General features: G+C 40.6%; 1 protein-coding gene across 3 annotated transcripts in view; it reads right to left on the bottom strand.

Annotated features, from left to right (window-relative positions):
• Nucleotides 1-23,984, bottom strand: part of LOC108537025 (phenylalanine--tRNA ligase, mitochondrial-like) — a 543,711-nt gene that overhangs the window by 218,165 nt on the left and 301,562 nt on the right. For all 3 annotated transcript variants that reach the window (XR_001887689.1, XM_017884141.1, XM_017884140.1), the window contains exon 2: nucleotides 10,326-10,486. Coding sequence is in view for 2 of the 3 variants with exons in the window: in XM_017884140.1 (XP_017739629.1) it covers nucleotides 10,326-10,486 (161 nt within the window). In the remaining variant the exon portion in view is untranslated. The remainder of the gene's footprint in view (nucleotides 1-10,325; nucleotides 10,487-23,984) is intronic.

Raw genomic sequence — 23,984 nt, 5'->3', positions numbered from 1 at the left:
ACAAAGAGCCAAACCATATCACATATTATTTTATAAGCGTCTCTTGATAAATCTGCCTCATCCTCTAGATTAGAAATAACTTGAAGTCAGGGACTGTCAAGTTCACCTTACTCTAGCATCCAGCACAGCAGCTTGGTATAGGCAACAGTAACAGCTTACTAGTTCAATATTAGGAGCTCTCTGGAGTCAGCTTTGGTTAAAATCCTGGCTCTGTTACTTACTACTACAGTTATTATGGTTGAATTACTTGCTGGTGCTAAGCCTCAGTTTCATCATCTATAAAATGGGTTTATAGTACTCACCTCATCCACTGTGGTGCATAAAAGCTGTAACATAGGCAAAGTATTTAGCTCAATGGCTTATACACAGCATTCAACAAATGGCAAGTATTATAAGGTCCTCAACAAATTTATGTACAGGCAAACAGTGTATTGAACTGTGATTGCCATAAGGTACAAAAGAGCCAACCCTGGCCTTAAGAATCCCCCAGGCCTCATATCATGCAGCGCTCACGGCTGATGCTTGCTACCATAGTGATAGCAAGGATGAACTGTGGTCCAGAGTTTTCCCTGGGACTCTAAGCATGACTGACCTCAGAGATGACCTAGTTGATACAAGACTGTTTCATAGTAACTGTCCCTGCTGCTGATGCTTCCAAATTCTTTGCCCTTTCTCTTCTTTCCTCGTCTTTAGCTTCCTTTTTTCTGAAGTAAATACTAACGCTTTCCAGTCACAAATTAAAGTGCACAAGCAAATCTCTGACTTAAGCATAATTTTTAAAAATGTGCATTTAAACTCAATGAGTTATTCACATAGTTTCCTCACCTTGAAAAATACAAGGGAGGAAGGAAGAAAGGAAGGAAGGAGTTTCAGCAAAAAACAAGTGTAATAGTTTTACAACAGTTGGAAATCCACGGAAATAAAATTTAGGGCAAAAAGAAAGAAAAGAGTTTCAAGATTAAGTGCAAAAGGTATCAAATTACAGACCTGCTTATCATAATAGTTATACCCAAAATGAGAGTGCGACAGAGAAGGAAGTGAGTTTCACCACCTAGTCAGAGCTTCTCCTTTTACCATCTAATTGAACAACGATGTAGCTGAGACCTGACAAGTTAAATAATTTTGCCCATCGTTACTTTGATTCAAAGTGTGGCTCACGGACCAGCAGCACGAGCTTCACCTGGGAGACTGTTAGAAATGCAGAATCCCAGGCCCCGCCCCAGACCCACCAAATTAGAATCTGCATTTTAACAAGATCCACCAGGGATTCACCTGCAGAGTGAGGTCTGACAAAACATTAATACTTGTAGCCTACAAACCAGTACATTCAGAAATTAGATCATTTCAACTTCATGCTGTATTTTTCTGTAAACTGTATACTGATTTTTAGGTTTGTTAAAAAAAATTTTAAATCCTTTGGTTCTGAATAATCCACCGATGAGTTTTATACATGAGTTAAACTTTAGGGAATGGCTTCTGGAAACCCTGACTGAGCCACAGACTGTGGTAACTTAACGATGCTATTGAGATGCTGGTTCCGCTACAACGTTCTCATGTGTAACACTGGGAGAATAACAGTGTCCCAACTCAGAGGGTTACTGAGAAAATTAAATTAAGACACAGAAAGTCTCTATAATAGTGCTTGACACAGAGTAAGGCTGAAATAAGTATTAACTACTAACTACAAGTATTATCATCCTAGATAGAGTGTAGTGTGATAGGTTTTCAGCCACTATCCATCCATTCTCATCTACTCCTGTTGCAGTGATAAGTATTTGAGACTCCATTCAGGATTAGAAATATTATAGTCTGTGGCCTCAGAAGAGAGCCAGTAAAACCCTTCAATTGGGAAGAAAGATAACAGTCAACATTGCTGAATTATTTCATCAAATGAGGACTGACCTTGTAAGCCACTACGGACAGACACAGAATTAGTAAGTTCTAAATAAAATCTGTAAGTAAAGTGTACAATGTTGAGTAATTTTCAATAACAAGTATCGCTCTGTGTAGGACTAAATATTAATTCATAATTTTGGACTGTTTAAAAAACAAAGCATAAATTAAAGTTTTATTATTGAATATTCAGTTCAATGCACTGAAACAGCAAATTTTGCCTCAGGGGAGTTGACAGGAGTATATACAACAAAGACCCAAACACTCAGAATGAACATAGCATGGGAAGGTGTAGTGGTGGACAGAACAAGATATCACTTGCGTAACAGAAGAACCATATTGTTTACCCACTTATCTCAAGCGCAGATCCAGGTTGGTTAAAGAAAGTCATGGTAGGCAAAGCACTTAATTCAAAATATGTAAAATGAAAATCAAAAACTAAAATAGCATTTTAACTTGAGTTTCTCACTGACTAGATTTAAACAATGGGTTTCAAGGTATTCAGGAAAAGAGTCGCACAGGTAAGGACTCAGGGTCCCATCAATCAGAGACTGTTGCTAGCCCCCAGGAGACAGACCCACAGCTGGACAGAAAGATGTACATGACAGGATGTGGAGGCCACACAGAGAAAGACACCACAGAAGCCAACACAGCCTAGAGCATAACTTAGGAGGGCCTAAAAGGAGACCAAGGAAGAGAAATTTCTGCTTCTTGCACAGTAGGATTCCCAAATGGCTTCCAGAGTTTCCTGGCCAGGGGAACCACAAGTTCATAGCTGCCAACAGGCCTTTTCCCCGTTTTCTCGCCCCGCCTCTGGGATTGCACAGGATTACAATCATTTTAAGTATTTTTCTCAAGGCAGGTTAACTGTAGTGATAAAACAAGTTTTCTGTCGATGCAGTCCCCTCTTATATACGTAAATATGACTACTCTACATAAATATTTGAAAATGGCTAATACGTTATTATCCGCATTTTTTATCCCTAAAAACAAACCACTCCATTATACCTGAAGGCAAGCAATCTGTCATGATGAAATAGCATATAAAATGGCACAAGTGATAGACTAAATAATAGCCCCCTTCCAAAGATGTCCATGTCTTACTCCCTGGAACCTGTGAATATGTTATCCTACATTAGAAAAGATGTTTATAGATATAAATAAGGAAGGATGTTGAGATGAGGTGGTTATCCTGAATATCCTGGTGGGTTCCATGTAATCAGAAGAGTTCTTCGAAGAGGGAGGCAAAAATTCAGAGAGAGGGTGAGGTGCTTACAGAGGAAAGAGGCAGGGCATGGGGGAAGGCAATGTGATGCTCTCATAAGCCAAGAACTGAGGACTGTCTCTAGACTGGCAAAGGCAAGGGAGCACATTCTCCCTCAGAGCCTCCAGAAGGAACCAGCCCTGCTGACACCTTTACTTTAGGCCAATCAGGCTGATTCTGGATTTCTTTCCTCCAAAAATATAAGATAATAAGATCACATTGTTTTAAGCTTCTAAGTTTGTGGCAATTTATTAGAGCAGCAACAAGAAACTAATACATATTTTTGTATCTGGAAGTAAGGTACTGCTTGTAACAAATACATAAAAATGTGGAATTAGCCTTGGAATTGGTCAATGGGGAGTAGAGAACGTGGAGCACCATGATATTAAATGGCTATTTTGCCTTGAAGAGACTCTTGCAGAAATATGGATGTTACAGACTCTGACAGGCAAGGAAAAAGTAAGGAGCATGGTAGAGAAAACCTATACTGTGTGAGAATATCCAAATATTCATAAACATGCTGGTGGTAGAAATACAGATGTCCAAAGCCCTGCTGGTGAGGGCTGGCAACGAAATGAGGAACATGTTAGTGGAAGGTGGAGGAGAGGGGATTCTTGTTCATTCACAGTGGCAGAATTGGATGAATTGGATGTGGAAAGCAAAACTTGCAAACAATCAACTTGGATATTTAGCTGAGGAAATTTCCAAGCAAACAGTGAAAATGCAGCCTGCTTTATTCGTGCAGGAGAAAACAGACAAATTAAGAGAACTGCTATGCAACGAGGAGCAGGATTAGGTAATTTGGGAAATTCTTAGCCTATCTAGATTGCGAAAGACAAAAAGTTAGGAGTTTCACTGACAGAAAAGTGCTCTGGAGAGTAAGCCAAGAGTGCAGCTATACACCCCTTTGCTAATGCCTCAGAAGTTTCGAAGGATCAAGGTATTTAGTGACACAGAGGGCTCTTTGAAGAAAGTAAGCATATGATTCAAGGATCCCCTCAGGCATCTCAGCAGAAGCCAAAAATAGCAATGAATTATTCAAGACAGATCTGCAGAAGAGCCTCTTGTGTAATGGAATGAATCCCTATGACATACATGGGAGAGCCACAAAGTTTTTGAGAATGATTTACCATCAGGAACACTGTCAGCTGGAACTGAGAGGGACAAAGGAAAAGAACAAAAAGAAAAGGAAAGAAAGAAGGCTATCTGACTCCCCAAATTCTTCAGGCAAAAGCCAGGGTAACGAAACAACTCACCTGCAGATACATGCCACCCTTAATAAAAAAGGAGGTTAGGCAGAGTGGCTCATCATGCCTGTAGCCCTGACACTGTGGGAGGCCAAGGCAGGCAGAATGCTTGAGCCCAGGAGTTGAAGATCAGCCTGGGCAATACGGCAAGACATCCTCTGTACTAAAAATACAAAAAATTGGCTGGGTGTGGTAGCATGTGCCTGTAGTACCAGCTACTTGGGAGACTGAGATGTGAGCTTGGGAGGTGGAGGTTGCAGTGAGCTGTGATGGCACCGCTGGGCTCCAGCCTGATGACAGAGCAAGACCTGGTCTCATAAATAAATAAATAAATTTTTTAAAAGAAGGATATTTGAGAGGGTAGAAATACAGGTCAAAAAGGCAAAGCCAAGGGCCACAGAGAATTATCCCCAGGCCTTGAAACCTAATGGCTGAATTTTGAAATTGCTTGGAACCAGTGATTCTTTTTTTTCTCCTTTCATTTTCTCCCTTTTTGAATGGAAATGTCTATGACTATTCTCCAATGCCTATCCTACTCATTGTATTTTGGGAGTAAGTACCTTGTTTCAGGTACAAAGGTGGAGAGGAATTTGCCCCAGGATGAATCATACCCAGAGTGTCACATAAACCAGCTTTAGATAATTAAATAACGAAATGGGACTTAGGGGCTGATGATTTTTAGATGACATTTTGGATTTTGAGTTGATTTTGCAATGGGTTCAGAGTTTGTGGGACCTTGGGATAGGCTGAATGTATTTTACACAAGACAGATGTGACTCTTTGAGGCTCAAAGGGAAGACTGTGGTAGACTGAAAAATGCCCCCAACCCTACCCAAAGACATCCATGTCCTAATCCCTATAACCTAGAAATACATTACCTTATATTCAAAAGGAAATTTACATTTTCTTTTGTATTAGAGAATTAGTTTGTATTAAAAGTATTAAAGGATTACTTTAAAAGAAGTATTTTGAGATGGGAAGATTATCCTGAATTACCCAGCAAGGCTTGATATAATCATAAGGGTCCTTATAAGAAAGAAGCAAAGGTCGAAGAGGAGGCAATGTGACACAAGACGGAAGGAGAGAGAAAAGGCAACGTGATGCATGGCTCTGATCCAAGGACTGAGGATGGCCTTTAAAAGCCAGAAAAGGCGATAGTTCGCAAGCACAGAAAACCGAACACCGCATGTTCTCACTCATAAGTGGAAATTGAACAATGAGATCACTTGGACACAGGGTGGGGAACACCACACACCGGGACCTGTTGTTGGGTGGGGAGACAGGGGAGGGATAGTATTAGGAGATATACCTAATGTAAATGATGAGTTAATGGGTCCAGCACACCAACATGGCACATGCATACATATGTAACAAACCTGCACGTCGTGCACATGTACCCTAGAACTTAAAATATAACAATAATAATAAAAAAAGCCAGAAAAGTCAAGAAGGTGGATTCTCCCCGGAGCCTACCGAAGGAATCAGCCCTGCTGACACCATAACTTTAGCCCAGTTGGGTGGATTTTGGTTTTCTGAACTCTAGATCTGTAAAATAATAAATACATGTTGTTTTAAGCTACTAGATTTGTGGTAACTGGTTACCTAAGCAACAGGAAACTAACAAGAATAGATACTAATTACAAGTGAATACGTAGGTAACAGTATGATCTATAATCTATACTTTACAAAGTATTTTATAAATGTATACTAAATAAGAATATACAAATCCTAACTGCCCCATTAGAAGTTCTTAAGTTTGTTACACAAAGGCAACTATAAAAATTATATATTAGTGCAGGTATGCATATATTGGCTTTCAAATTTGAAGGCAGAAAAGAGAAAAAGAATGATATTTAGTACAAGAGATCAAGAGTCTATTTCTGACTATGTCTGTGTCTCATAAAAAAGATTGTTGTAAGTACACTTAAAATTGAACTTAAGCCACTTTATTATGGTGGTAACTGTGTTTTTCGTCTTTATGTGTCACACCATTCTGCACAATGTTGGTGTTCTATAAATGTTTGCTGATTAAATAACTGACAATATATTTAAAAAATGAATGAGAAAAAGTTACAACCTTAGGCAGGTTTTATTGTGAATTAGATACAACTTTATTTCAAATTAGTCTAGAAGGAATTGATGCTAAAATAAAATGATAATTATTCAAGTAGAAGTTTTTAAAAGTCCTCATAAGGTAAAACCAAAAATATATGCATATATACATATGTACATAGGAAGGTTTAAGATGCAGATGGGCACACACACAACATCAGTGTGTTTCACTGTAACAATAAAAAAATACATTTATAAAAATCATACCTGTCCTTAAAGTTGATGATATGATTTGGCTGTGTCCCCACCCAAATCTCAACTTCAATTGTATCTCCCAGAATTCCCACATGTTGTGGGAGCAACTCAGGTGGAGGTAATCGAATCAGGGGGTCAGGTCTTTCCTGTGCTATTCTTGGGATGGTGATTAAGTCTCACAAGATCTGATGGGTTTATCAGGGGTTTCTGCTTTTGCTCCTTCCCCATTTTCTCTTGCTGCTGCCATGTAAGAAGAGTCTTTCGCCCCCTGCCATGATTCAGAGGCCTTTCCAGTCATGTGGAACTGTAAGTCCAATTAAACCTCTTTTTCTTCCCAGTCTCGGGTATATCTTTATTAGCAGCATGAAAATGGACTAATACAGTTGAAGAGATCTGTACACAAAGATAAATAAGTGTAACTCCAGAGAGAGATGAGCCCTTCTAGGGTAGACAGACACTGATGGCTGCTTTCACCACTGGGGCATGAGTAGGCAGAAGAGCTAGCCTGCTACTGGCAAAGACATTTTGTTGAAATAAGAAGAAAATGAGCCACACTTGTATCAGCCAAGCATGGGCTGGCATGGCAGATTGGAAAATGGAGAAACAGAGCTAACCCTCACTGCCAGCCAATTCTCCTTCATAATATTTCTGCTTACAAATGCTGGTGGTGGTAGAAGCTGGTAAGTGGATGGAAAGCAGAAAGCTATCCTGTTATCTCACATGGTTAGATCCCAAACTCTGCTGCAGGGCTAGATCTCACCATCAAGAGGAAATCAGATGTGAAATCCAACTCAACTCCTGATTAGAACAAAAAGATCTGGCCTAGTCACCTTAGTAGCCAGATGGTAGAAAGCATAAGGCTTTCTGGGGATAAATTTTTTTTTTTTTGAGACGGAGTCTTGCTCTGTCGCCCGGGCTGGAGTGCAGTGGTACGATCTCAGCTCACTACAAGCTCCGCCTCCCGGGTTTACGCCATTCTCCTGCCTCAGCCTCCCGAGTAGCTGGGACTACAGGCGCCGCCACCTCGCCCGGCTAGTTTTTTGTATTTTAGTAGAGACGGGGTTTCACCGTGTTAGCCAGGATGGTCTCGATCTCCTGACCTCGTGATCCGCCCATCTCGGCCTCCCAAAGTGCTGGGATTACAGGCTTGAGCCACCGCGCCCGGCCTCTGGGGATAAATTTTATCTACCTCAGTCTTTGTCCATTCACACACACACACACACACACACACAGACAAGTGAAGAAGCAGGAAAAACGTAAGCCACGATTAGGAAAGGAAAACAACAACAAAAGAACACTAGATAACTAAGTGGTTGGAACTAACAGACAAGTACTTTAAAATAACCATCACCAGGCCAGGCGCGGTGGCTCACACCTGTAATCCCAGCATTTAGGGAGGCCGAGGTGGGCAGATCACGCAGTCAGGAGATCGAGACCATCCTGGCTAAGACGGAGAAACCCCGCCTCTACTAAAATAATACAAAAAAATTAGCCAGGCGAGGTGGCGGCGCCTGTAGTCCCAGCTACTCTGGAGGCTGAGGCAGGAGAATGGCGTGAACCCGGGAGGCGGAGGTTACAGTGAGCCGAGATCCAGCCACTGCACTCCTGCCTAGAGGCAGAGCGAAACTCTGTCTCAAACAAACAAACAAAAAAAGATACTAGATAAGAATTTTCCAAAATGCTTGAAAGATATTAACCTAACACAGTAAATCCTGAAGCAGAAAAATAGATAGGAAGTCATATGTAGGTCAAATTGCTGAAAACCAGAAATAAAGGCAATAACCTGACCTCTTTAAAGTCCTAGGACAAAAAAGAAAAAAAAAAACCTGACCACCTAGACAGGAGGGATAATAAAGTTACACTATTATAAAGTGACTAAATGTTTCACAAAGTTGTATAATATTTATTCATGATAAAACATGATGAATGAATTATGCATATTAATATGTAATCATTTGAAATCATAAAATGAAATTAAATACAAACAAAAAATAAAATGTAACACACACACAAAATAAAAACAACAAAGTTCAATTTTCAAGCAAAATAAATAAAAAATTGATGAGGAAAATGGAAAATAAGTTAAAAAATGATATAATTAGGCCCAAGAATGTCAGTTATTATTTAATATATTAAATGTAAGTGTATTCAACACTCCAACTGAGAAGACAAGGACTAAATCTGGTTTTTAAAAAACAGACCCAACTTTATGCTGCTTATGAGATGTACAACTAACATAAATACATAGAATGAAAGTAAATGATCTACAATGCAAACACTATTCATAAGAAATCCAGTGTCTCTATATTAATATTATGAAAAGTAAACTTTAAGAGACAAATATCAGTGATAAAGTTGGGTATTTCATTATGATAAAATGTTCATTAAAAAAGTACAAAATTGGCCAGGTGCGGTGGTTCATGCCTGTAATCACAGCACTTTGGGAGGCCAGGTGGGTGAATCACAAGGTCAGGAGTTTGAGACTAGCCTGGACAACATGGTGAAACCCTGTCTCTACTAAAAATATAAACAATTAGCTGGGCATAGTGGCAGGTGCCTGTAATCCCTGCTACTCAGGAGGCTGAGGCAGGAGAATCGCTTGAAAGCGGGAGGCAGAGGTTGCAGTGAGCTGAGATTGCACCACTGTACTCCAGCCCAGGCAACAGAGTGAGACTCTGTCTAAAAAAAAAAAAAGTACAAAATTGGCTCTCTGCCTAGACTAATAATATCGACAAATATCTTTTCTCTTGCATAGATTTTCTGAAGGTTTATGAACCCCTTGTGTGTTTATGGACCTCTATTTAGGAACTTCTTTTTTATTGAGACAGAGTTTCGCTCTTTTTGCCCAGGCTGGAGTACAATGGCATGATCTCAGCTGACTACAACCTCTGCCTCCTGGGTTCAAGTGATTCTGCCTCAGCCTCCCAAGTAGCTGGGACTACAGGTACGCACCACCACATCCAGCTAATTTTTGTATTTTCAGTAGAGATGGGGTTTCACCATGTTGACCAGGCTGGTCTCGAACTCCTGACCTCAGGTGATCCACCCGTCTTGGCCTCCCAAAGTGCTGAGATTACAGGCATGAGCCACCGTGCCTGGCCAAGAACTTCTTTACAAATTCACATTATTTAAAACTCATACAGCCATAAAAAAGAATGAGTTCATGTCCTTTGCAGGAACATGCATGAAGCTGGAAACCACCATTCTCAGCAAACTAACACAGAAACAGAAAACCCAACACCACATGTTCTCACGCATAAGTTGGAGTTGAACAATGAGAACACATGGACACAGGGAGGGGAACATCACACACTGGGGCCTGTTGGGGGGTGGGGGTAAAGGGAGGAAGAGCATTAGGACAAATATCTAATGCATGCGGGGCTTAAAACCTGGATGACGGGTTGACGGGTGCAGCAAACCACCATGGCACACATATATCTATGTAACAGACCTGCACGTTCTGCACATGTATCCCAGAACTTAAAGTAAAATAAAAAATAAAAATAAAATAAAATACGTAATTGAATTTGACAGTGGCTTTCAAATACATGATCCTGTCAACCCTTGACAGCCATTTTTATTATTACCTATTCAGTTCTTGCAAGTCCTCTTACCTGAAACTTCACCTTCTGATTAATGTTGGATACGCGGAACTGCTTCAGGAATCGCTCGTCCTCACTCCAGAAGAGACGGATATCAGGGATGTCGTAAAGGATCATGGCTAGCCTTTCTAATCCTAGGCCAAAAGCCCAGCCGATTCGGTCTTGAGCACCAGCTATGATTAGGAAACAAAACAAAACAGTTGTTTTTAAAAAGCATTGAGATTGGATAGGCTCATACCACTCCCTGATAGTTATCAGTGACACTAATGAGATGCCTACCAGTGGCCACGGCACTGGGTAGCCGCTACAAAGACATCCATGAGGCTGCCCAATCTTCCACGCTTTTTCCTCTCCATATTCCCGACTTCCCTCATGGAAGCATTCTGAAGTCATACTGTCTGGAGTACTGTTTTGTTTCTGATTAAATCCTAGGCTTTCTCAAACACTGGTTTCTGAACTGCGTTAAGATTTTTCTGTAGTCTTTGCTTGCTCTGGTGCAAATATTTAGCCCACTGTATATAGGTTACAGAGTGGAAAGAAAAGACGGTCTCTGTCCCTAAGTATAGTAGATAATGAGACACATTCAAAACACGCCATACTGGCCATAACATGTTTAGAATGAACTCACATTCAGAAAGGATATATGTCATGCCGTTAAGAACCTCAGCTTTATTAAAACACCATAATGCTCATGCTTAGGAAGAGCTACTGCAGCATTGCAGAGAATACAAGCAAGCCCAGATGAAGGGCGTACCTAGCACCACCTACTCCAAAGGTATAGTGTCCCGCTCAGATTCTGTCAATGCCATGAATTAGAAGGGTTTGCTTTGCAGACTGAGGCACTACAGAAGAGAAGACAGAAACTGCAGAATGAAAGCAGGCAAGGGAGCAATTCACACTGCTGGAAAGCTTATGAAATGAGCTCATGAAAGGAATATAATTCCAACTGGACACTAACAGATGAGTAGGATCCTGTGGTAGGCTGAGATGGCTTCTGAGACTCCCACCCCGCACGCACATGCCTTGTGTAAACTCCTCCCGTTGAGCTGAGTATAGGTGGGACCTAGGAACAGCATGGGAATTTAAGCCTGTGACTGGTTTACTTTTTATCAAAGACTCCATCCTGGCCGATTGGACAGAGATCCCCCTCCTGGTTGAAGAGGCCGCATGGCTCGGCTCTTGAGAAGTCCTAAAGGAGCTCAGAGAGGCACCAGCAGCCAGGGAGAAAATGGGAACTTCACTTCTACAGTGGGACGGAATAAATTCTCCCAACAGTCGGAGTGAGCTGATGATAGGACCCCAGCTTCAGAGGAGAACACAGCCCTGCCTCTGCCTTGACTTCAACCTGGTAAGATCCTGATCAGGGGATGCTATCAATCCATAGCCAGACTCCTCACGCAAGGATATTGTGATATAGTCAATTTGTGCTATGTTAGGCCACTAAGTGTCATTTGTTACCCAGAAAAAAACAAACAAACAAACAAACAAAAAAAGCAAACAAACGAAAATAACTAATCCAGATTCAAAATGTAGAGAAAGGTGATAGGAAATTCCAGACTGAAGGAGTTTCTTCAATAGCAAAGGGAAGGGATGCAGCATGGGAAGGCTGAGGAGTGGATTCTGGAGATACGGGCAGGACTCATCTCAACGAGCCACAATAAACATTTTGTTCTCATTTCTACTTTGCATTTAATGTTTTCCTAAAACATAAAAAACTTGGCCAGCAGCGGTAGCTCAAGCCTGTAATCCCAGTACTTTGGGAGGCCACGGCTGGCAGATCACGAGGTCAGGAGTTCAAGACCAGTCTGGCCAACAGTGAAACCCCATCTCTATTAAAGATACAAAATTTAGCCAGGCATGGTGGCGTGTGCCTGTAATCCCAGCTACTCGGGAGGCTGAGGCAAGAAAACTGCTTGAACCTGGGAGGTGAAGGTTGCAGTGAGCCGGAACTGCACCACAGCACTCCAGCTTGGGCCACAGAGTGAGACTCCGTCTCAAAAACGACAACAACAACAACAACAAAAACCCCTTACAATTGTTTCACAAATCCCCATTTGCTCTAGCTGAACCTGAACGTTCATGGAGCCTCAGGATTAGATATGCAAAGTCCAGGAGGGAAAATGCTTCATTACAAGTGAAACACCAGCACCTGTGGTTATTACTTGGCATCAAGGCAATCGTCAAGACAAATGGGAGCACAGGCTATAAGTTACAGAGAGATCAAGAGGCACTGGTCACTAGCAAAGAACTTTTCAAAAATTTCTAGCACATCACAGGCTGATAATTTGGTCGCGTATAAAATTATGCACATGACATTCCACTCAACAGCAACATAATGGACATTCTTTTCAAGTGCACATGGGTCATTCACCACCACAGACCATATTCTGGAACACAAAATAAATTTCAAATATTTAAAAGGATTGAAATTGTACAAAAATGTTCTATGTCCAAAATGCAAATGAATCAGAAATCAACAGAAAAATATCTGAAAAATCTCCCAAATATTGGGAAATTAAACAACATACTTCTCTAAGTAACACACGAGCCAAAGAAGTCATCACAAGGGAAATCAGAAAATATATTTAAATGAATAAAAATTAAGATATGACACATTACAATTGGAACTCGTAAATTATCGGGTGGGAATGATAAAGCCACTTGGGTAGTTTCAAAACAGTTTGGTAGTTTTTTACAATAAACCAATGTTTCTCAACTGGGGGCAATTTTAGCCACCAGGGGACATTTAGTAAGGTCTGAAGACATTTTTGGTGATCAAAACTGGGAGTGGGGAGCATCCTGACATCTAGTGGGTAGAGGCCAAAGATGTTGCTAAAGATCCCACAATGGAAGGAATGGTTTCCCACAACAAAGAATTATCCAACCCAAAACATGAACCAGAGAAACCCTGATAAACAGACACTTAGCATATGACACAGCAATTCCGTTCCTAAGTATTTACCTAAGATACGGAAACATGTGCACTGAAAGTCCAATGAATCAATGTTCATCACAGCTTACTTCAGAATAGCCCAACCCCAAAACACCCGAAATGTCCATCAACCAGTGAATGGAGAAATTGTGGTGTATTCATATAGTAGAATTGTCAAAGGCATCTGAACCTGAGTGACTCCATCTTGAGTAGGGGCTGGGTAAAACGAGGATGAGACCTGCTGGGCTGCATTCCCAGGAGGTCAGGCATCCTGAGTCACAGGATGAGACAGGAGGTCAGCAGAGGGGTGGTATCACAAGATACAGGTCATAACAACCCTGCTGAGAAAACAGGATATGGTAAAGAAGCAGGCCCAAACCCACCAAATCCAAGACGACAAAAGTGGCCTCTGGTCGTCCTCATTCCTGGTTATATGTTAATTTTAATGCATTAGCATGCTAAAAGATATTCCCACCAGCGCAATGACAGTTTACAAATGCCATAGCAATGTCTGGAAATTACCCTATATACTCTAAAAGGGGGAGGAACCCTTACTTCTGGGAATTGCCTGCCCCTTCCCTGGAAAACTCATGAATAATCCACCTCTTGTTTAGCATATAATCAAGAGATAACCATAAATACTATGCAGTGGAACAGCCCGCGCCACTGCTCTGTCTATGGAGTAGCCATTCCCATTCTTTTGTTTCTTTACTTTTTAATAAACTTGCTTTCACTTTCACTTTACACTGTGGACTTGCCCCGAATTCTTTTTCACACGAGATCCAAGAACACTCTCTTGGGGTCTGGATCAGAACCCCTTTCTGAGAGCAGAATATGACCTAGTAATAAAAATAAATTATTCCTATACAGAACAAAATAAATTAATCTCAAAAGAATTATGTTTAACAAAAAGAGATTAGTCACTAAAGATTATCTATAATATGAATTCAATTCACATGACATTCTAGACAAGGTGAAACTACAGAGACGGATAACAGAGTGGTAGGACATAAGAGAACTTTTTCGGGAGACGGAAATTTTCTCTATCTTGAGTGCGGGTGTTTACATGACTGTATATATCCCTCAAAACTCATCTAGCTATGTTTTAAAAGTATGAATTCTGTTGTGTGTAATACTACCTCAGTAAACTGGCATTTCAAACATACGACCCTTGAATGACATGGCAGTATGAAGTCAAATTCCTGTAAGTTTCTAAAGGCTTACTCTCAGCATCTGCGGTTATCTCCTTGTGAACTGGAAACTGATAGTTTGTGGATCAGCACCATTCTGAGCACCACACTTTGAGGTACACTGATTTAAATGATATAGAATATGCTTATATATATATATATATATATACACACACACACACGCTAATACACACACACACACACACTAGATAGATAGATAGATAGATAGATAGATAGATAGATAGATAGATACATAGATAGATAGATAGTAGAGAAGGGGTTTCACCATCTTGACCAGGCTGGTCTCACGCTCCTGACCTCAAGTGATCCACCCACCTCAGTCTCTCAAAGTGCTGGGATTACAGGCCTGAGCCACCACGCCCAGTCAAAAATGTTTTTAAAAATTAAATCGAACAGTATGTGACCTTTTGAGATGAGATGCTTCACTCAGGATAATTCCCTTGAGATTTATCTAAGTTTTTTCATGTGTCAGTAGTTCATTATTTTTTATTGCTGAGTAGTACTCTTTGGTGTAGGTGTAGCAAAGATTGTTTAATCATTTATTTATAGGGGACATTTTAATGATTTCCAGGTTTTAGCTAATACAAATAGATTTGTAATAAATATTCATTTGTGTGCTATTATTTCTAGAGAATAAATGTCTGATANTATTTAAACCCACAAAGTTAAGACGTTCCATAGCAAACTCTTATATATTCTAAGCACTGATTCATAGACGCCCAGGAATCTGCATACTGCAAGCTGAGAATCATGACTGGGAAACAAAATATAACCCCTAACAACAGCACCAAAGGCCCCTCACACCGGGTGCTGGGCCCACCACCTCGGATTATCCACAGTTCTCTAAACATCACATGTCCTTGTCATAACACAGCGGATCTTCCTAACACTTGCCTCTCTCCTAAAGTAACCTCTCATGGTCCTCTAAAGCTTCACTGAAGTATTCTGACTGTGAGATTCTTCCTCTGACCCGGAATCATTAAGTTTACCTTCATTTCCCCATCACAAACATGCTGTACATATTTCTATTAGCAACTATTATATTTACAAGTCTCTCTCCCCATCTAAACCTGAGAGTTCTGAGAAAACAGTCCCTATACAATGTCATACACGGTATTGATTACTCCATAAATGATTTTTAGACATATATCTGTGCTAATGAGAAGAACATGCGCTCCCCATGTAGTAGATTCTTTGAGTCATTCTCACAGCACAAAGCTGAAGATACGACAGTGCGAATGAATGTCTCAGAGAAAAACAAAAAGCACTGGTGTTCTGAAAACCAAAGTTTACACAACGTTCACAATTAAGGGTTGTGAGGCTAAAGGCGCACAGAAGAAGAAAAAGAGCACTAAATGCTTCATTCATTGCTTGCTAGACACAGAATACTAGTTTCACAGATGGGAAATGTAAATGATCACAAAATGCTCAGAAGTAACAGCATTGAAGGGAATAAATACCATCTAAAAGGTAAATCTACATTCTATGATGTTTATCAAAATAGAAATATCAGAAACAATAGGAAAGAAAAGAATGAGTCCAAAATCAAATTACCATAAAGTTCTGGAAAACCAGAAATTTCCCATTTGTTATCTTCCTCCCAGCTGAGCCACGGAGCTGCCAAGCACAGCGGTCCTGAGGAGGCCAGACCCACGCGTGCACTCCCACGTGGTACAGGTGAGAAACATGGCTCGGGAAAAGGGTGAACAAACTTCACGTAAGAGGGATCCCCATGGTTGCCACTGTGAGGGCAGTCTAGGCTCCACTGTAATAGGTCTCAGAGTCAAGGAGGACTTGCTTTACCAGCCTGATGTGGCCTGGCCTCTGAATGGAGCAGGGTAAGAGGGAGCAGAGGGAGCACCGGCAGCTGGAAATCACATCTGCAGAACACAGCGGGGGAGGCCGGGCTGCCCGGTGTGAGGAGGTAAGCTGCACACTGGGAGTCACGCTGATGACGAGAATTCAGTTTTTCGCATTCGAAATGGCCACAATAGATAGTTGCTCCTGCCATTCCATGATTGCCACACAGAATGGCTCACCATCAATGAGTCTTAAAATTAAAGTCATTAATCAGATTAGCTAATATCCAAGAATTCCACTGAAAAGATAAAACAATTTACCTTCACAGATACAACTTCCAGTTGCTTTTCTCAGAAGGCTCACTGCAAAGCTACACTGCTAAAAGTCAGATGTTCTAGAGCTGGTTTTTTAGAAATGTAGAAATGTTTGGCTGAGCGCGGTGGCTCAAGCCTGTAATCCCAGCATTTTGGGAGGTGGAGATGGGTGGATCCCGAGGTCAGGAGATCAAGACTGTCCTGGCTAACATGATGAAACCCCACCTCTACAAAAAAAAACAAAACAAACAAACAAAAAAATTAGCTGGGCATGGTGACGGGTGCCTGTAGTCCCAGCTACTTGGGAGGCTGAGGCAGGAGAACGGCGTGAACCTGGGAGGTAGAGCTTGCAGCGAGCCAAGATCAAGCCACTGCACTCCAGCCTGGGTGACAGAGCAAGACTCTATCTCACAAAAAAAAAAAAAAAAAAAAAGAAATGTTCACTGGCCTAAGTGGATGATTGGCAGGACCACATTAAAAGGCTGATGGGGTAAAGGAAGGCTGATGGTTGTGCTAGGGATATGCATGACTCCAGAGCCTCAGTCCCACGTGGCTGTCAGTAGGGACAAATGGACATCCTCTTCTAAAGACAAGAGACTGGCTCCACCTGAGAGGACCCAGTGCTAAGGTGAGTGAGGGGGTCATTCCCGCGGGCACGTAAAATCCCACCACGTATGTCAAACCTTATGGACCAGACCATCATTGGGAACGGAGAGCAACTGGTCTCCAGCTGCCTACCACTGCCTACAACCTTTCATTCTCATTATCATCCTGATAAAAAGTTTGCCTGTGACAATCAATTTTCATGAAGGGTTGCAAGAAAGGATATGGTGTCCATTGCTGAGTTGCATCAAATTTTACCTTTAAAACATTTTGTTTTGGTTCCCTTTCGATTTGTTTCTTCTGAATTGCACCCCTGCATTGTGTCATTGGCCTATTCCATTAGTAAGACGACACTGGGGACTCCTGTGAAGGACCGGACCACTCTATCATACAGTTTTCTGTAGGAGGCTTCTGGAAATAAATTGATCTTAGATTTAAGAAAATGACTTTGGATCCTGGGAACAGAAAAGCCATCCTTTTCTTGACAACTGGATTGTTTTTAATTTTAAGGATGCCATGTGCTACATAATTGATCAAAATTCACTTTTTACTTTGGCCCCATGGGAGCTTAGAGGCAAACTTGCAGGTCACCTCTACAACCGCACAAGTGTTCAGGGTACATTTCTCTTTGTGACTCTTGCTCCAGTTTTATTTTCTTACCCGTATTTCCTCTTTGCCCTGATTATCTCAACTATTTATTTTATCCTCGGATATGTACTTTTATAAGGCACTTCAAATTCTTTATGGAAGAAAGTGAGTCATAAATACATAGACGCTTAAAGGTATTGTCAGCCAGGGTAGGTATAATTTTCAGGTCTTTGGCACTCCTCAGCTGTAATTTGTTGCCAAGTACCCAGGTCTGACAGGGTTTTAAGGCAGTAGTTTTTTTTTTTTTTTTTTTTTTTTGGCCTCATTACAAAACTAGCGAGTTCCAGTAAACTAGAGTCACCAGAGTATAGAACTCACTGTAGAGGAACGTTCCCAATTAGACAGAATATGCAGGATTGGAAGCAGTTAGGCATTCTGACTAATGTAAGTCTGTACAGCACTGAGCAACCCATGCAGGAACATTTTTTTGTATTTATAATTCTTGAAAATCTTCCTAAGAGGGCAAGTCTATGCACAGAAGCAAAAGAAAGTAAGAGAAGAATCCAGAGACGGGAAAGTTTTAAAAAAAAGGAGAGGAGAAAGTGGAGGAGGAGGAGAATGGCAATAGAAAAGGGGACAGTGAGAAGCTATCGGTGTGAAAGGAGAGAAACAAAATTTATCTTAGAACTTAAAAGATTCTGATCCCACAGGGTGATCCTTCTAAGCAGCATCTGGCTCTACAGGCTCTGCCTCTACAGCTGCAGAGATGGAAGCATCTGCAAAGGAGAGCCCAAAGCACAGAGGTTCTGCACACGGCCTCTTGTCTGTATCTCCAATTTTAGAAGAAGCCCGGGATATCTCCAACTCGAGAGGAGGCCTGGGACATCACCAACAGGAACACAGCTCTCGGGAGGCTGAGGCAGAAGAATGGCGTGAACTCGGGAGGTGGAGCTTGCAGTGAGCCGAGATTGTGCCACTGCACTCCAGCCTGGGCGACAGAACAAGACTCTGTCTCAAAAAAAAAAAGAGACAGATAAATTAAAACTAGAGGTTTCACAGGGGCTCACTACAAGAAAGCCACATACCAATATCTCTTATGAACACAGATGTAAACTCCTCAACAAATTACTAGCAAACCAAATTCAGCAGCATATTAAAAGGATCACATACCATGATCAAATAGATTTACCCTAGGAGTGCAAGCAAGAATGATTCAAAATATAAAAATCAATCAATGTAATATACCATAACAATAAAGGGATTAAAACCCACATAACCTTATCAATTGATATAGTGAATGTATCTGACAAAATCCAACACCCTTTCATGATAAAAATATTCAACAAACCAGGAATACAAAAGAATGCCCTCAACAAAATAAAGACTATGTGTGAAAAACCCACAGCCAACATCATACTCAATGGTGAAGTTGAAAACATTTCATTCATTCCACTTAGATAAATTTCATTTAGATCAGGAACAAGACAAAAATGTTCACAGTCACTGCTACTAGTCAGTATAGTACTAAAAGTTGTAACCAGAGAAATAAGGCAAGAAAAAGAAATAAAAGACATCCTAACTGAAAAAGAAGAAGTAAAATTATCTCTATTTGCAGATGACATAGTTTTATATGTAGAAAGCCCTGAAGAATCCACACACAAAAAACTATCTAAACTAATAGACAAATTCAGTAAAGTTGCATGACACAAAATCAACATATAAAAATGTTGCACATATTTACATTTCTATACACTAACAATGAACAATCTGAAAAGGAAATTAAGAAAACAATTTCATTTACAAAAATAAAGTACTTAGAAATAAATGTAACAACAGGTAAAATATTTGTACATTGAAAACTATAAAATGTTACTGAGAGAATTGTAGGAAGATAGACAAATGGCCAATAAGCTTATGAAAAGATACTCAACATTATCAGTCATCAGGGAAATACAAATACGAACCGCAGTGAGATACCACTTCACATCTACTAGGGTGGCTATAATAATGAAAATTATCATAAAAAGTGTTGAGAAGGTTGTGGAGAAACTGAAGCCCTGTGCGTTGCTGTTGAGAATATAAACTAGCGCGGCTGCTGTGGAAAGCAGTTGGACAGTTTCTCAGCAAGTTAAACACGGATTTGACCATATGACCCACTAATCCTCTCTCTCAATCTCTGTGTGTGTGTGTGTGCGTGCACGTGTGTATACATGTGTCTGTATATATGCCTCTGTGTGTGTATCTCTAAAAGAATTGAGTAAAGAAGCTCAGACACTTGCACACCAATGTTCATAACAGCTTTATTCACAAGTCCCAAGGTGGAAACAACTCAAGTATCCATCAATAGATGAATGGATAAACAAAACATGTTAGTTACACACAATGAAATATTATTCAGTCCTAAAAAAGAATTAAGTTCTGATACATGCGACAGCATGGATGAACCTGGAAAACAATAGGCTAAGTGAAAGAAGCCAGGCGAAAAAAATCTATGATTTCCCTTACATGGCATATCTAGAACAGTAAGCAGATTAGAGGTTACTAGGCACCAGAGGGAGAACGGAATGGGTAGTTACTGCTTAAAGCATACAGAATTGATCTCTGAAGTGATGAAAACATTTTGAAGATAGATAGTGGTGATGGTTGCACAACACTGTAAATGTTATTAATGCCACTGAATTGTACACTTAAAATGCCTTAACTGGCTAATTTTATATTATGTAACATTTTATCACATAAAAGTAAAATTTCAGAGGATGTAGATATTTAAAAATTTGAAGAAAGTTTTCATGTGTTCTTCACTTTCTGAAAGGAAAACAATAAACATATATTTTTTCTCATCACCACATCTGTCTCTGAAAACACTGAGATCTACTAATTGAGCCATTATACCACCAATTATTTCACTGGACTTCAGTTTTTTCTCTCATAAAATGAAGAACAGCAATGATAGGGTGTCTCAAGTTCCTCCCAGCTCTGAATAGTCTATGATTTGGCTCAGTTTAGAAACAGTTAACTAAGGTTCTATTCTAAGTCTCCCTTAATGAAATAAAAACTACTGCAGAATTATTTTGCTTAACATTTAGCAGCATAACAAAAGATACCTGCCAACTGCTCTCTCTCCTCTCACCCCTGGTCCCCTTAAAGCCTTGGGACATACAGGTACATTCACTGTCACACCCCTTTTGGGGCAGTAATGTCCCGGGGGAAGGGTCTTCCCTCCAGCTGTTTCAGGTACCTGTTTGAATGTCCCTTCTCAGTGAGGTCTCCCGGACATCCACTTTAAAACTGTAAACCTCTCCATCAACCTACCCTCCCAAACTCTCTCAACTCTGCCCTCTTTCCCCAGAAAATATCATCTTCTAATATGCTACAGCCTTTTCGTTTACGTATTGCTGATTTTCAGACTCCCCTGCTAGCCTGCAGCGCATGAGGGCAGCATCTGAGCTGGTTTTCGCCACTGACCCGTCTCGAGTGGCCGGCACACTGGCACACAGCAAGTACCCAGTAAATACTTGCAAAGAAACAACAGAATGGTATGGTAGGAAAGGTTTCAAGATTGTCCACCTTTTTAGTTTACTCACTTCATTTAAATGGATAGTATTACGAAGAATTTCATACTTTAAGTTTTCAATACAAGTGATGACTTCCTTAAATTTTGTATCTGTGAGAGATTTTATCTATCACATTATAAAGTGACATTTAACAGTAGTGATATTGGGGATGCCATTTCTGAAAAGACATCTCAAAAAGGAGAGAAATGGAACACACAAAGTAACAGAAAAAAGTGAATATTCTATTCATTGACCCCTAACTTCATCACCATTCACTGAGCCCTGTTGTCTACAGGGCACCAGCAGGCACAGGGTCGCTAGTCCCCTGAGGCCCAGGATCTTATTGCCATTTCTGCTTCAACATTCTGTCTTTCTATTTTATTTTCTTCCCCAATGACTGGGCTCTGGAAATGCAAACAGCCCCTGCATCCTCAGGTTTCTCCTTATAGACTGTTTTGTTACAAAGCCAAGAGGTAAGTGAAATGCTTAAACTATTACATATCGAAAAAAAATTTGTATGATTTTAAGTATATTTTTCCTTCCTTGTCAAAAAGGTTGACCTTCCAGGAATTCTTCAACTTAATGAACTTACATGTTTCCAAAATAACTGCTACAAGGAACACTAAAACAACCTAGCAATTAACATTCATATTATTATTATCATTATTATTTTGAGACAGAGTCTGCACTGTTGCCCAGGATGGAGTGCAGTGGCACGATCTTGGCTCACTGCAACCTCTGCCTCCCAGATTCAAGCAATTCTCCTGCCTCAGCCTCCCGAGTAGCTGGGATTACAGGCGCCAACCACCACACCCTTCTAATTTTTTGTATTTTTGGTGGAGACGGTGTTTCACTATGTTGGCCAGGCTGGTCTGGAATGCCTGATGTTGTGATCCACCCACCTAGGCCTCCCAAAGTGCTGGGATTACAGGCCTAAGCCACTGAGCCCGGCCAACATTCATATATTACAGAACTTCACCAATGACAAAGAACTTCACCTATATTATCTTGAGTTCTATCCTCACAGTGCTTCTATGGGAAATGTCAAACTGGTATCATCTATGTTGAAAAGATAAACACTGTTTAAGCAGGATCACATAGACACTGGGACTTGAATTTATGTTTTGACTTTAAGTCTACACCCAGTAAATGCTCCCCTAGATTCACGCTGAAACATTAACTGAGAAGGGCTACGTTCAAGGTATGTCAAAATATCAGAAAGTGCTACTGACATCTGTGTGCTTTCTATGTTGTCACAGCTGATTTCCTGGTTGACTATAATTATTCCATGGAAGCCAGTAAAATGATTTGTGTAGGTAGGTGCTCACATAACAGTAGATTTCTCTTCTGAACGCTGGGTTTTATCACTCCAAAACACCTTTCACACTGGATTTGACTGCAATATACACACAGACCTACTGAGCGAACTGAAGGGTCTAGTAGTTAGCAGTGGTATTGAATGAAGGCATCCACGTGCCTTGATTGTTAGTTACAATGATGGACGCGCAGGAATAAAAGCACTGCAGTATCCTGCTAAGACATTGCAATCCAGAGGCAGGCCTAGAAAGGTCAGCACAGCTAGGTAAATTCTGATTTCTTCGCTTCCAACCACGGATGTAGTCCTTCATCCCCTGCTTTCCAGTCACAATACTTGAACTGCTTCCTCGGAGACTTGCCATCGGATGATTGACTTTCCAAGCTGTACCCAAAGATCACTCTCCTGCCTGAAACATTTCTCCAGCTGTATATATCCTTGGCCCCAAACACTCTGCCAATAAGTACTTCACCTCATCCAAAGGCAGACCTCTCTTTTAAAAGAAAGCTTTGCATGGTACGGAGCAGACTGTGGATGACAGTCTCTGGGTCTTACAAGCAGGGTTCTTTAATACAGTCTGAGCTGGATGACATTCTAATCAGCTTACTGCAAAAAACTTTCACACCCATCTCAAAAAAAGTCACTTTGGACCACCCCCTTTCCTTCCTGAGTCCTAGATTTTGGTTCTCTGGAGTTTAAGAAAGAAAACTGCAGTGTCTGAACCACATGCTAATGAGCAGTGCACGAAGCAATTCCCAGTGGTCCCGCGCAGCGAGAATCCTCCTTACATGGAATGTGTAGAAAGCGTTGGTCCCTCTTTGTCTGCAGATTGGACAGTGATGCACCACCCGCTGCAGGGGCTTGACTCCCACCCCCCACCAATTTCCAGTGACTGGTTGAGGGGAGACACAGCCAATAAGATACGAGCAACATAAAATATAAGATACAAGTGAAAATCTGCTAGGATGCTCATAGGCAAGAGTTTTTTTTTTTTTCCCCAGAAAAAAAGGCCCTCTGAACTACTCCTTTCTTTCTTTCCACATTAGATGCTATCACTCAAGAATATAATGCCTGGAGCTGCAATAGCCAACATGTGACCAGGAGCAAAAAGCTGGAGGTCAGCAGCCCTGTATTTATATTGACATTTATTAATATTTATAATGTATGTATAAATTACATATTTAATTATATATGTATACATTATACAGTTATATGTAGATTGTAAATATGTCTATTGATATATAAGCATAAATATACATCTATTGATATATTTATAAACATATCTCCATTTATATATTGACATATTTGTCAACAGTTACATATTACATAATATATAAAATATTTATATATAAAT

This window comes from Rhinopithecus bieti, unplaced genomic scaffold (assembly GCF_001698545.2).
Source record: "Rhinopithecus bieti isolate Rb0 unplaced genomic scaffold, ASM169854v2 scaffold_14232, whole genome shotgun sequence".
Lineage (NCBI taxonomy): Eukaryota > Metazoa > Chordata > Mammalia > Primates > Cercopithecidae > Rhinopithecus > Rhinopithecus bieti.
Note: the sequence above shows the minus strand (reverse complement) of the source record. Positions and strands in the feature narration are given on the sequence as shown.